This window comes from Ptychodera flava, chromosome 20 (assembly GCF_041260155.1).
Source record: "Ptychodera flava strain L36383 chromosome 20, AS_Pfla_20210202, whole genome shotgun sequence".
Lineage (NCBI taxonomy): Eukaryota > Metazoa > Hemichordata > Enteropneusta > Ptychoderidae > Ptychodera > Ptychodera flava.
In genome coordinates, this window is record NC_091947.1 from 10225016 (window position 1) to 10240059 (window position 15044).

Sequence of the window (15044 nt, forward strand, 5' to 3'; positions counted from 1 at the left end):
CTATCAGTTATTTCCATGGCAACTATCTACAGCACTACAGACTTCCTCAATGCAACTCCACTCCAACAGGTGGTTAGAAACAAAAGAGCATCTGTAATCTTGTGTGAGCACACCCACTCTTGTAAGTGTGTCTGTATGTGATTTCTTGATGTATATATTGGATTCCTGATGAAAATTACCAAAAAATGACTCTTTCCTGTTTACAACATTCTTTTGATGAAAAGAGGGTGTTTGACGTTTTTAATGATATGCTAAAAACATGACAGGAATAGATATCTCAGAAACAGGCCTAGATGTGTGCACAGTGGTCTATTACTATTGTATAGTAAAATTCCATCATCTGATTAGTGCACTATCTTCTATTTGTGTTTACATTGGATGGTCAGGGTCATAACTCACAGTGGTGACAAGTTTATGTTTTATGGTCAAATGTGTTTTTAATTGCTGATAAAGGTACCTGGCTTTGTGTAAGGGGCAAGACAGAAGAATGGTACATGGGTAATGGTAAGCCATATTACACTTCAAGACTTTCCTAGGAGGTTCTTTTTGACATACCGATGATGGCAGACACCCCAGGACAACCATGAGGACTGGGCCCAGTATAACTCAGTTAGGTTCAGTACAAACCAGTGCAGTTTACATTTTCCTCCTTGATATTTTTTCGGGTTTACATAATCCAATTTTTCTGATGAATAACAAATTTTAAGACATATTTGATATCTGATAAAAATCTTTCTGCCATGACCTTTTTTAGAAGTGACAAAAAAGTGCAACTACCTTTGACATATTCAAGGTTTACAAATATTCAAGAAGTACTTTTGCAGGCATGCCCTCAATCAACAGGTTTTATCATAGACCCTCGAGGGTCTATGGTTTTATGAAGTAGGTTATATCAGAAGAGGAAAATAAAAATAATGACTGGGCCACTCACAGACAGCCTAGTTTTACCACACACCTGATTGCAATTATCAGGGCAAAAAATACTTATCAACTTTTTTAACTTTCAACTGACCCACATTCCAGCGATGACTGAGCTCATAAACAGTAAAACAGACCGGATTATATGTAGAAAAATTTACGATGTAGTCGGATAGGCAATTCAACTTGACAGGTTGAACTTGGTGTACTGTGAGCCAAGGCTGGCCATCAGTGGAATAGCAGAACTATCACCCTACCGTCTGCAGGCCTGTTCATTGGGTCAGTACCAACAGCACCATAGCAATTTGGAAATAGGACCAAAACATTCCCTAAATATCCACAAAACATAAAAGTTTGTCCACTTTGGCTATGAAATGGTGGCTAATAGCAATGGCAACAGTAACTTTTTTCAGTGCAAATGCACCTCCCTTTTAATGACAGGAGTGTTTTACATTATCGGAAAAACTACAGAAGGTATTTATTGTGATAAATAGGGAACTGAATCTAACAACACAATAATGCAGAGTGGTAAAGTCAAACTGATTTAAAATAAGGATGTTTGAAATTTAATAACTTGGTTGAAGTAATTTTTCATTTAGTTCCATTTATTTAGTTCCATTTATTTCTTGTATTTATTGCTGTTGTGTGACACACTTTGTCGACTTAATCATAATTTGAAAAATATCTGCGTCATTTCAAAAGATCAACATAGTTTAATTTCAGTGAACAATACTGAAGCAGTATTCTCCTATTTCGTGCCATAATGGTTTGAATGACCATACATTCATCGGATTTAACAATGCGGTGGCAAGACCTTACTGACACTGGCAACACGTTGTGGAAACAGTTACGGGGTAGCGTAGCAATTTAGTTGGCAGTAATGTTTCATTCAGACTGGGGAAAAACGTTCATCAAATAACATAACGTTGGCATAGGTCTCAGCAAACACCCGGGGTCACAATTTATATTTGTCTGCTTTATTGCAATATAATCCTTTGCGGTGGGCAATGTTCACAGCCAAATCTGGAAACCGGCACAGGGAAATTCCGGAAACTACCGACTTGCAGAAACATCACATTACACTGAAAAGATGATGTTAATTCATATATACATCAATTTTAATGTTTGACAACGGTGTCAATGCAAACATACCTGTCAGACACGTCATATGTGCTTTGCTGAAAATTTAAGAGATGCATCATCAGAGAAGTCACACAACATCCGGTGCCAGGTCACGAAACGAACGTCTGTAACTGAGCTGATGAGGTCTACAGCCAATGGTTGGCGTTGAGAGAAAAGTTTATCACTTCATGACACTTGTGACTGACGAGCGAATAGTCTGACCCCAGTAGGATGGGAGGTGTGGGGTGACTGAAATGCACCATAAGCACTTGCAGTGGCGGCCTTACTTGAAAATGGGCCGATACATTGCATGGAGTCAGAACTGCAGAGGTCAACATACTCACCTGGTTACCTGAGAAACAATGTTACATCATTCTACACCAAGCTTCAACAACAACGGTGCCAGTGTGTGCGAGGTGTGCTTTGATTGGTTGCAATGAACCAAAACTCATGGTTAAGTTACACTTATTCATTCATCAAACAAGCGGACAAGTGGGCCCTCTCACTTGAACAGATTTCTGACGTCCAAACCGTTTAAGACTTTATTGAAAGTGCATAGGTCAAAGCTGGCCCCCATACTTATACAGCAATATGTAAAATTTTCTTCAGCCAAATACTGTTTAAGAGAACATTTCAGTCAGTAACATGTCACCTTGCTTTGGACTGCATACTGATACACACAGAGATACAGAGACATAGGCATACATATATATACACACACATACTGGCACATGCACACAATAATCAGTGTGTTTCCTTATCAGACCACTTAACACAGATAATATACAACTTTATATGCTGATAAATTCTTAGATAAGGGCCATGTTGCATCTAGCCCACAAGAGTGTGTGGAAATAGTTTGGTAGTGTTACTCGGAATATAAACACAAAAACTTTTTGTTCAGAATAATTCGGGTCAATAGGCTAAAGGTCTTACCTGATATTTTGGATTTCATCGCCTTGTCAACAATCACAAAGAATTATGAGATGGATATGAATGACCTTCATCTGTTGGTGAAAAATGTTTAATTAATTACAAGTATACAAAAACTTGTCAAAAGTGCTGAACGTGTCCATCGATGGGACGGATAGAACTCTTCAGTTTGAAGTGGAGTTTGGTTTATTCAGCAAAGTTTACATGGTCCCTCATTCTAGGACACGTATGAAAAGTTCATTATTGACAGCTGCCCACGTCAACAGGGCTCCGTGGCGGTATTATCTGTTTGCTCAAACGATGTCACGACAACATATAAATATTGAGGAGTATCTCTGTATAGAAAACTTGTAGCTCAATCAAATGTTGATTACTTTTCTTGAAATAACATTTACATCAGCAAGTACAATTAGGAGATGAAGAATTTTTTCAGATTCATGAATGATATGGAAATCATCATTATTAATAATTGCTTTAACTTATGTTTCATGTAGTTTTTATTCACTATCTTTGTATGTATATAGAAACCAGGGTTGGCATACCACTAAGGGTGATCATTTTTTATTTGAAAATCAGTGTACTGTGTAAGTTTCTATAGTACTGATCCACATGACAATTTTCGTTCATCACTTCTTGCAATTTCAGCTTCCATTGAAGTAATTTCCTGAATCTGCACCAACACCTCGCAATTCTACTGTTGTCAGGAACTACGCCTACACACTCAGCAAGGGATAGGGCAAGCAGTTCCAAGTACACTTCCATGGCCAAAGCATCATGGGAGAGCTGTCCCTACTTCCCGTGTGGCGTCTTTAAGCTCACATACAAAAGGGCATTGGCCCACTTTGATTTTGGCCACACCATGTCATTTACTTTAATTAACACTTCCGCCCTTATTTCACCGTTCAGATTTCCTACTTTGCCCTCGAAAACATCCGGATGAGTCTACAGTATGGTAGGAAAAGGATTACATTGCCAAGTTTGTCAGGAATACTTACATACAGCATAGCAGGACAATCTACAACCCTGCTTGGCCTAGTAACCTGTGGATAAATTTATATATGTATTTTCCTTTACTCATTTATTTATTTAACCCTATGAGTACCAAAGTCAAGTTTGTCACCTTTTATAAAATGTAACCAAGACAGTGTTTCAGTCTTTTGCCAAAATTTTGATCTAAAACTGTAGCCCATGAAAAGTGATGTCCATTTGGAACTAAACTGTCAAAAAATTTTTCAAAAATTCATAAAAACTGATAAAATTTTGCACTAAAATTTTGATGGGAAAATTTCCAGCACTCATGGAGTTACTATTATTTGAGGAAAAATATCAGGATCATCATTTTGTCACAGACGCAGGACAAATCATGGCTAGTGCTACAGATGTTACCATGAATCTGTGAATATTGATTCACAAATTAGTCAGTTAATTTGCATGTAACTGATCTCAAAACCTGTTGACTTTTGTTATTAAACAAAGCCTGTATTAACTGATGAGATTAAAGAGGAGGCTAATTGTTTAAATGGAAATTATTACTACTAAACAAAGGTTTGCAAAATGTAAATGAGACAATGTACACAAAGAACAATAGCATTATCACTTCAAAAGATGTGGTCCTTCAGACTGAAGTGGCACCTTTCTTTAGAGTGTGTCGGCCAATTGTATACATCAGAACAGAGGTGCATTGGCAAAACTTTGATCCATGATTACAGGTAGATATTACAAACTTTGACAGAATTTTTCTGTGTTAATTTATAATATCCTGAGAATGATATCAGGTCAAGCCAGAGAGCATGGCTCGGTAAAATCGTGATGAAGCTCTTTAGAAGGATGGTGGATCACATCTGCTGTAAATGCCATCCATTCCTTAATTTGCTGGGAGATACCAACGTTTTACAGACAAAAATTCCACAGCCTTGTCTGTTTGGTTGGCTACACTATCAGTGTAGCAACTTTTTGTATTGGTTGTGCATAGAGTACAAGGCTGTTCTTAATCTTTATCCACACAAAGTTTGAAAATCATCACAAGATGTTGAAGAAGGACATCAAACCAGAGACGGTTAAGTCAGAAAGGACAAGTGCTAGGTTACAAGTTGACCATGCCATGCACTTGGCGGGAATACTTGAAAAAATTGCAAAAAGCGAAATGAACATCCTTTAGAATGATGGACAAATACAATGAAGGGAAAACACATTGTCTTTTACAATATTCTACTAAACCTTTTAGGGTTGAGCAATACCAACTCATTCGTTTTTTTCTTAACCACCTTGTTACAAATTTTTGGTATAGGTAAATATTGAATTTGTGGGATTTTTCAAAAATTGACAAATTTCAACCTAAGAGTGCTTTTGATCTGTTGACACGAGCCATATTTCCTACTTGAATGAAAATACTTTTAAAAGTCCTTTCATGTTCTCAACGGTTGTGTTTTTTTCTCGTTTCCGTGACATACGTCTGCGTAAAATTTTGGATTTCTGCAGAGGTCCTCCAATTGCTCGCCAAAGGAATGTTATACAATATAAATTTAAAAAGTTCTATTGATAACATTTGAAGAGTTTCATATGCACATAAAATTTTGGTTTGACTTCCCTCTCCTGGAAGTCCATTGTTTGTCGCTTTCCGATTCCAGACTCCGGGTAACTTTTATCAAGGCTTGACATACACTGCGTTTTATTTTCTACAGACGCGCTGTCACATCCTGTGAGTTTTGAAAAACGCAAAATATGGTAAAATTAGGCTGCTTGGGATGGAAATTATCTCTGCAGTAATCACGGTCTTTGTAGGTGATTAGTTATAATCACCGCACGCCACAAACGGATGGAGATTATAATTCTGTGATTATGAACATCTATCTGGCATACTTGTGGGAAAAAAATCGACACGTAAACATGGATATCATCACGCTTCAAGCAAACATGCCAGATAAAGAACGTCCACAGCATTTCCAGTGTATACCACCTGTCCATGTTATTGGTCAAGCCTTGATTGATTGAAGAAAGCCAGCCCTCCCTTTGTAATACTATCGCAGTGCTCACCCTACACAAAGGATTTGCCCTATGCCCTACTTTGACCAAATCATAGGAAGTCCATTTCGACCACAAATTGTACACCTCCATGTCACTTGTGTCAATCGCAAATATTCAAATTAAACACAGCGGCCTTAATCTAATTTACTTTTTTGATTGTAAAGATTTGCGAATTAGACTGGACGCTAATTACCTAGGTCATGCGCTGAATGAAACGTAGTCACAAGTTTTCCCGCGCATCACTTATGACGGACTGCATTTTGTCTGCTCGTTCTCTGTATTGGGCAGACTAGACTTCATTGATAAATTCACCTTCGAACAACTCCCTTTCTTCGTCACCGTGTGGACCTCAGTGGTATAAACCTGGTTGTCCCGAGATATAAATGCATGTACATACTACATTTACTGCTACCAGTACCTGCATGCCTAACCAGCCTTGCTAGAGCCACAACCTAGCTAGAGCCACAACACACAAAGAATACAATCACAAGGTCATCAGCATTTCAACTTACACATCGACAATCGGTGATCTGTACTTGAAATGAGACCGCTACAAGCATAACGGTCCTTCGTAACTTGCTACCGATACACATTGTAAGTGCCATGCCGCAGTTTGTCTGACACCGCATGCGGCATCCTAATTAGTGTACTGTCTTGAAACAGCTCCCCCACTCGATTAAGATTTTCAAATTTCCCTCGAAAGATGTAGAATTTGAATAAAGGTTTGACGCATTGTCTTTTCCTAATTTTGCACAATTTCGTGCGCTTCTGTTGCAAAGTGACAAACCTTTCAAGTTTGGTACTCGAGAAAGTGAGCGTAATTTATAACGGAGATAGTAGACGACGCATCGCTCATTTGCATATGAAAGGGCCACGCGAATGGCTGCATGCTTCATTTGGTTCTCAATGGGGAAACTACTATCCAGATCCCATGCTCTGCAGTTTTAAAAACACAGATTCAGACTCCTGCGCGAGCATCCTTACTAAGGTTGTCTTACTTATTACGATGCATTGCACGCATACAAGGAGGAATGAAAGATGAAACAAGTCTCTATGAATGAAGATGATCGCAGTGTCCTTCGGCAGGTGACTCCACGTGTGTCCATTTTTACTGAATGCTATTTGGAGGTAGTCTGAATAGGAGACAAAAGAAATCACAACCCTTGCCATCTGCGGTTTTTCGCCTTTCACTTTTCAGGTTCTGGGAGTTCTATTCACTCTGTAAATAGGCATTTCCGCCCTTAGTTGTTCTTTGTCATGCTCCAGTAACCTCAGTATAAGACTGGTCTAGCGCCAGTGGGGGTCATTTTTACATCCGACAGGGGGCTCAAAACAAAGTGTAGGAGGGCTGTAAACACATAAACCGAAAGTTACATTACGTGGAGACCCAATTCTTTCGTTCGTTTTTGAGGACTAGCATCCCGCCGGCGGAGTATAAAAGTAGCAAACCCGAATATTACACTTGCTAGCTAGTGCGGACTTCTTCGTGAGAATTACACCGTTTTGAATAATACATGCTTCAAATAAGACTGAAATCTTCAGTTCTACAGTATGACAATGTATAACCCACCATCGCTCATTACCATGATGCAGAGAGTAAAGACGACAAAACGACAAGATATTTAGTATCAACAACAGTTCATTTGGAACTTTTTTATTTAAATAGCCCTGAAAGAGCTCATGTCAAAGATAATTATTAAATTTTTTAATACAATATACGTTTCTCAGAATTTGAGAACACAATTTATAGAACAAAATATTTCAACAACGGCATGCAAAAAACGGCAGACCAAAAACAACTGTCTGCTTTAGAACATTTTATAAAGATAAATTAAAGAACTCTGCACCATTCTCCAGCAACCAATTCTATTTGCACGGTGCTGGATATGGGTATTTAATTCAAAAGCAAAACACAAAATTCTAACTATCTGTGGACGTTTGTCAACAAAATTGATAGAACTCTACGAAACGTCCACGAGCCATAGAAAAATTACAGCGTCTCTGCGCCATGAAGTACACGATTCTAAAATGTCTCTTCTAAAATACAATTTTTTTGTTTCGATTATTTATGAAAACAGATTCGGTGAAAAAGTAGTATTGCCATGTACGAAATGTGTAAACATTAAAATAATAAACCATTTTTTTCATTGCATCAAACAATTTTCGTCAGGTATAAAATGCCAATTTGAACGGATTTTCAAATTGAATATAAATTACAACTATGAATTAATCTCGTTTCAGTTATAGCATGTGCTCCTTTCTTTTTTACAAACGTAGAAAATGTAATAGAAAACTGGTAGAGGACTCGCAGGGCCTCCAAATACACAGTACGTACGCCCCATGACTAAAATAGAATTTGTCACCCGGTAAATCTTTTTGTTTCAAGCTATAAAAATTTGTACGAAGACGCTTCGTGAATAAAAGGAAAGGCGAGGCGAATGCAGTCGTTATGACCCGGTTAATCAAGCAAATGACTATTTCAAGTTTTCACAGCACGAAAACAAGCCCTCCCCGTCCTCAGAAAGTGCTACATCGACTTCACTTGTATATATTGTTTTGTACAAAATAACCAAATGATATTGGCAAATTATGGCAGTATCACGGAGAGAACAAGTAAATATACTCTACACGAAAAAAAGATATCCCAGCCTGAACGCTGTCAAATAACGTTACATATTAACAAATAATATAATTTCAAACTAAACATACGGACAAGACGCAAATCCAACAAGTTTCGTGAAACACTTCAAAAATTTCAACAAGTAACATTTGAAAACGCAAGGTAAATTATATAGTACCTGATTTTTTTCCCAAACTGTGTCGAGGATTAACAAAAAATCTGGTCGAATGCGAGTTCATAGAGAGTTCAATACACATGATTCGAGGGTTCAGAGAAATCGGATGAATTCATGGCACCACGTATACGGTTTAGTTAGAACAAGGCAGTCCTTTGTTGCGGATTTCCCAACGAAATGTCGGTAAATTGTCTTAAATCGACCTCTTCTTGCCCGTAGAGGTGCGGGTCGACTTGAGAAGCTTCATACTCGGTTGTTCGTCTCCCTTACCGAGTGGGCAGTACTTGATCGTGTGCGCGTTTTCGCCGTTGGCACCACAGATCGGACAGGTATACGCTCGAAGAATAGGACACGTAACCTTGCCTTCGTTATCCTTCAGTGCATGGGTTGCGTACACCGACTCGCTCTCCCCGTTGTTCCTACAGAAAACGCAGACTTGCTGGCCAGCTTTCTTTCTGTTCTGCTTGCCCCTCCGGTTGAGTCCTACACTCCTTCCATTCTGGGTCAGATCAAGCGGGCTCGAGAGACGTGGAACCTGGAAATCTGAGAACCCCAACGACGTAAAATCGAAGTCACGGTCGGTACCATTGAGGGAGAAATCGCTCGCTACGCTCGAGCCGCTACTACCCATGCTGTCAAACCTCTCTCTAGTAATGGGAGAGAAGAACAGTTTGTCGACGTCAAATTCTTCGTCGGCCAACGGGTCTTCCAAATTCCACACTCGCGCTGCCTCCCTTGCGTTGGTGACTATTTTCGCAAGTCCGAAGTAGTCCTCAAAGGGTCGAAACTCTGGACGCGGCCGCATCATCAACGCGTGTGACTTGTGATGGAGTTGAGGCAGAGACAATTCATCGTCTACGCTGAATAGAGAGTCTCCTTCCTCCGAGTCGCTATCAAACAGATAACTCGGCATCATGGCTTTCAACATATTTGTTAGCAGAACAGTGCAGATGTGTAAACAGTCCTGCAAAGGCACTGGCCAGCTTAGCGTAGAAATCCACGTTTCTTCACTTCTTTTATCAGACTGATGTAGACGTTGCTCCTTCGACACAGGGCAGTGAGTAATAACTAAACGTTTACAGGGGCTTCTGAATACCATCAAAACATAATTTATGTAAATAAGGGGGCGGGTCGAAGCTCCCATCAGCGCATGCGTATTCGCCTGTGTCGAAGGCATCTGTTGTTGACCTGTCAAAAGTATGCTAATAGCCAGCTGGTCAACCTGATGTTATCATTTGATATGTAAATATCACCAGACTTGTTGTCGCCGTGGCAATCAGTTTCTTGCTAATAAGCCAATCAGAACGATTGCATGGGAAGAACCATTCGTGATTAAACTTCACTTTCAGACATCGCTTTCTCGTATTCATTGGTTGTTTGCATTTTATCTGGACATGTGAGAACCACTAAATGTAGCAGTTTTTTTTTTCTTGGCGAACAGCAGTTGTCAGGTCACTGGAAATGTCAACGTAGTAAGTGTGTGGACAGAGCCACGTGTTTCGTTATTTTCGCAAGGAGTACTTCCATTCGTTGTATTTGTGTTTGAAATTTTTCTCTCCTTTTCTGTGGTATACGCGAGCGTCCCCACAAATTGTCGGGCTGGTGACATCGCAACAGGAACCCATTCTGTTACGTAATTTGGGATATTATGAACGTTTAATTACGTTGCACAAACACATCCGAAATCTACTAGTCCATTTCCGATTGTTATCTGACTAATCCAAGCCATCCAGCGGTTTCACGACATCGTAAACAAATGTGATGCTTTCAAGTAAAGCCGCCACCAAAGAGATAGCAAAGGCCAGCCCTGCATCGTTCATTTACCATTTACTGTACACGCTCGCTCATCAAAGAGCATGTTACGTGCAATTCAAATTGGGTAATTCGGTTAGCGTCTTTAGCAGCACAGAGCCTATTTAGCACGCGTCTAGGTTCTCGTTGCTTCACCGACAAGTATCGGCGGAGGAAAATGAGTGCTTGCCAGTGTTTACAAACTTTGCACTATCGTTTACATATGACCCAAAACATTTATGTGTCAGACACACAGCCTTGTTTGTATCCACTATCAATTATCATGGAGGTTGTAAGCATGTTACCTCCATACAATAATGAAGGGAGTGTCTTCCCATCGTCGGCACGGCAAGTAGTATTTGTCATTTATACTTGACATTTATGATTCACGTACATTCTGTCAACGTCGATATCTCGATACCTCGTCGCACAGTGTAAACAGAAAAAAACCGCCCTCTGTGAAACGCTATTATAAGTCGTGCTATATAAGCGTATCTGATAACATATCGTTACATCACATTCTGTAGACAGGAATGCCGGTATCGTCGGAAACGTCCAAACGAGTAAAAACTATACGACTTTCATCTGGGCGATGGCCGCAAACAGCAGTGGGTACACTGTGTCTCACGCACGGTAGCTGCACCACCATGACTTACATTACGCGACTCACGTGTTTTTTTTTACTATTCATTGATTGTCTGCCAATACAATCCTACTACTACACGCTGTGTTTTCAACGCGTGAGAAATATAAAGGAAATATCTTCCGCAAGAGGGCGCATCCCACAGTATGCATCGAGCTTCTTGCTGCACCGCCCAAGTAGTAGTAGTTCATGTTTGTTAGTTATAGCACGGTTACTCTACCCCACAGAGTAACCGTGGTTCTAGCCTGTTGAAGAAAGAAACGATGCCCACATTCAGATTTTCATGATGCACTGATCAACTTTCTTGTAATTCCTGAGCAGAACCGGAATCAGATGCCTCAAAGTCAGTTTTACATTAAAACCTCAGTGTGATTGCATGTCATTTTCTCCATAGGGCCAAACGTCGAAATGCCATGTCTCCTAAGAAAATAAAAGGATGAAGGAATTAATGGAAGATAATTGTTTCTCCGAAGACGAAAGGAGGTACAATTTCGGACAATTATTATGTTGCATCCAGATGATCAAGCCAGGAATGTCTTGAAAAGGTTGATAATAGTTAACATCCGAGTTAAAGGCCAGGCTGAGGATCATAACCAAACAAAACGATCGACTTATTTTTGCCCCTTGTGGATCGGGGATGTTATTTCTGCAAGAATGGAGTATTTTTATCCGACCATGAAATAAACTGAAAAAGTAACTTACGCAGTAAAGAATGCATCCAAAAGGAATCTCTCAGCTCCCTCGACAGCGAGATAGTCTGGGATGAACTTCTATTCTACTGTACTATTCGAAGAATAGGGAGATGCTGTGTTTCCCTTTTCCATGGCGGACAAAATGTCGCTTTGTATCTCTCAAACATAAAAGTTCTCCAGTCACGGTCGCACTAACTTGTTACAGGATGACCGGAATGGGGATGCGCAAATATCTTTCACCTCCAAAGAACGCATTTTATTTTGGGATGATGGCGTTCCATAATACCTAACACTTTACAATCTTAGAACTATTTCTTGCAAAAGCTGGAAGGGTGGTTTTTCACTGCCCGAACATGTCTTTCGAATTCCGTGGTTAAGTATAAAGCCCTTCCAAGATCACGGTCTATCCCAAAGTCAAGAGTATATTTGGATGGCTTGTTGGTTTAAAGCCTGCGACAGGGATTGTTTCACAGACTGCACCTTGAGTCGTGCAGTGCGAACAGCCGTACACATATTTTACCGATCGCCTCCCTAGTCGCGCCCTATACATGTGTTCTCGCTTATTTTAATTTATTAAAATTATTTTTCGGCTATTGACTTGCATGACTGTCTTCAAGTATCGCAGGATCTCTGTTTTCCTTCTGTTTATTTGAATTGCGGCCCCTCGACCATCCAAGTAGCCAACACTCATTGATCGTGTCACGACGCTGTATACTTTACTGGTAACTGTAAAAAGTCCAACGTGGGTATTTTGCGGGTTGCGGGCTGCAAAATACATCCGTGGAAAGTCTATATAACTACATCACTACCCACTTTGAAGGATCTACATACCATGCCGTCACCCAAAACGAACTAAATCATAGATAGATCGTATAAACGTATGCATTATAATTTATTTACAAGTTACCCTTCGGCAATCTAGTAGTTATCCGTCGGTTTCGAACCGCGAAGTACTTTGCAGTTCTACTGGGACTGACTGATTTTAGCCTAGGTCAATTTGTAAAGTTATATGGACACGTTACGGTAGTAATGTACCGTCACGTATAGTTCAGAAACTACTGATACATATACCCCAATGCGAGTGCGTGATTCTCTCCCCCCGAAAAATCGAGAGATGCTAATTGTGTTTCCTATATCAAAGCACATCTTATAGGTGAACGTAGGCCCAGTTTTGTTCTGTAACTGTAATGAAGCCAAAGATTAATTACTTGACTATTGTCATGAGCGTCCGGGGGGATGAGCGCGAACATCTCAACGGAATCGGAATTCTTGTTCGTGAAAAAATAGGCAGGAGTTTTACACTCCTCAACACAAGGTATCGGATTTTTCGTAAGTCTCCCAGAGGTCAAACTTCACAATTAGCAAATCAACAGGTGCTAACAAAAACCACAAATCTGAGATTCACATTTTTCGTCATCAGTTGTTTGCGTATCATGGGAGTGTATGTATACGCCTGAGAAGACGGATACACAAGATCTATGGGGCGCGTGTTGTAGGTGCAGAGCGAAATTTTAGAAAACGGGCGACTTGAGTCTCGTCACAAAATCATCAACTACCCATTCTTATTTAGTCCCCCTGTTAGTTATATACTTTAATCAATATAGTACAATCTGATAGTATCCCAAGCAGAATTTTGTAACACGTGCACTGGTCGTGGTTGGCCTCATGGTACCACTTGAACACGCATCACAACTAGAACAGCGTTTTCGCTCTGTCAGAACTAACACTCTGCCCGGACAAACACAATAAAGTAATTTATTAAAGCTTGAATTGTATTTCATTATCATCACATGTAACGTTTAAAGTTTTCTAACCCTTGTTAGTACAGACCGGTGTTTTGACTAAAGAATACATTTTATTGACTTATGGCCTTTGTGATGAACTGAGAGACATGAAAGTCCCAGAAATGCACGTATGTACCCGCAAAGATTGTCGTTGAGGAGAGTGGAGGTATTTCGAATCTGGAAAATTTTATCATCAAACCAAGAGATTTCAACATGACTAACTACTATCATTTTACTCTACCGTATTTAGACTATTGAAAAACTCAATAAAATCGTTGGTGTGTATCGCTCACCACAGACTCTGACGCAACCTGGCGATATTGCGTACACACAGTTGTAAAGTTGTACCACAGAGTAACATAAACAGAGTGGCAACACTTGCATGCCTTTTGTTCCATGGTCGTCTCGGTAGACTATTGGCTTTTCATATTAAAATGAGCTTCAAAGGTGTTAAACTTTTGGAGGCTTTGTTTGTGGTTGATAATTACACGAGATTATGCGAAACATACGACGAGATGGCATCGTACTGCCAGTCGCGTAGCAACCATAGTTACTTTGTGAGCTCTCAGGCCAGAAACACTGCTTCACGCCAATCAAACATAACACGCCAGCAGTTTCATAAACATGTCCTTTCTTGACGCACGTGTAAAAGACGGTATGACTGACCGTAAACCATTGAGTAAAACCAGACAGTATCGATAAAAGACTTTCAAATTTGGTTCAAACACACTCATTATATATTCATAAAAATATGAGAGGAATTTTTAAAACGGTAAAACCCACTTTCCTAAAGCTCAAAACACTCCCGTTTTTGCCAGCACATCAATTCCGATCAGCACCACACGACAACCACAACACAAACTTTGTCGAACATACTTTCGCTTAACAATTGGTGAAAATCCGAAAATTACCGAAGGGTGCATGGTCGGCACTCTTCGGAAAAGAGAGCCAAGAGCTTCGTGAGGCGAGGCAAACATGGATTGCTTACGTAACCGCTTCACGCCTTAAACAATAGGTGTTGCCACTCTGTGTATGTTACTCTGTGGTTGTACCAACTGGTGGGCGGGTTCAATTGTGATGCTGCGCGCCCGACGCGCACCGTATAACAGTACCTAGCTACGCCCCAGAATGCTCAGGGGATGTACGCGAGGGTCGAGGCTTATTAAAATAATGACCCCGTACGTTAATTTATTGTGGTGTGACATATTCATATTTAATATTTCATGTGTGAATACCCGTATTCGTATCCAAGTAGAAACTAAGGAAAAAAGGCAACGATGTAAACGATTCATTTAAGGTAGTGTTGAGTTCGAAATAAATGTATAGTTACATGACAAGCTGC

General features: G+C 40.0%; 1 protein-coding gene across 1 annotated transcript; it reads right to left on the reverse strand.

Annotated features, from left to right (window-relative positions):
* Positions 1-7618: 7618 nt before the first annotated feature.
* Positions 7619-9881, reverse strand: LOC139119990 (uncharacterized). Its single transcript, XM_070683972.1, has one exon. It carries the CDS (start codon positions 9718-9720, stop codon positions 8986-8988), a length of 735 nt encoding a protein of 244 aa, XP_070540073.1. The 5' UTR covers positions 9721-9881; the 3' UTR covers positions 7619-8985.
* Between the last annotated feature and the right edge of the window lie 5163 nt (positions 9882-15044).

Excerpts from the sequence above, each read along its gene's own strand:
- LOC139119990 (XM_070683972.1), bottom strand. The coding sequence starts at position 9,720 with ATGTTGAAAGCCATGATGCCGAGTTATCTGTTTGATAGCGACTCGGAG.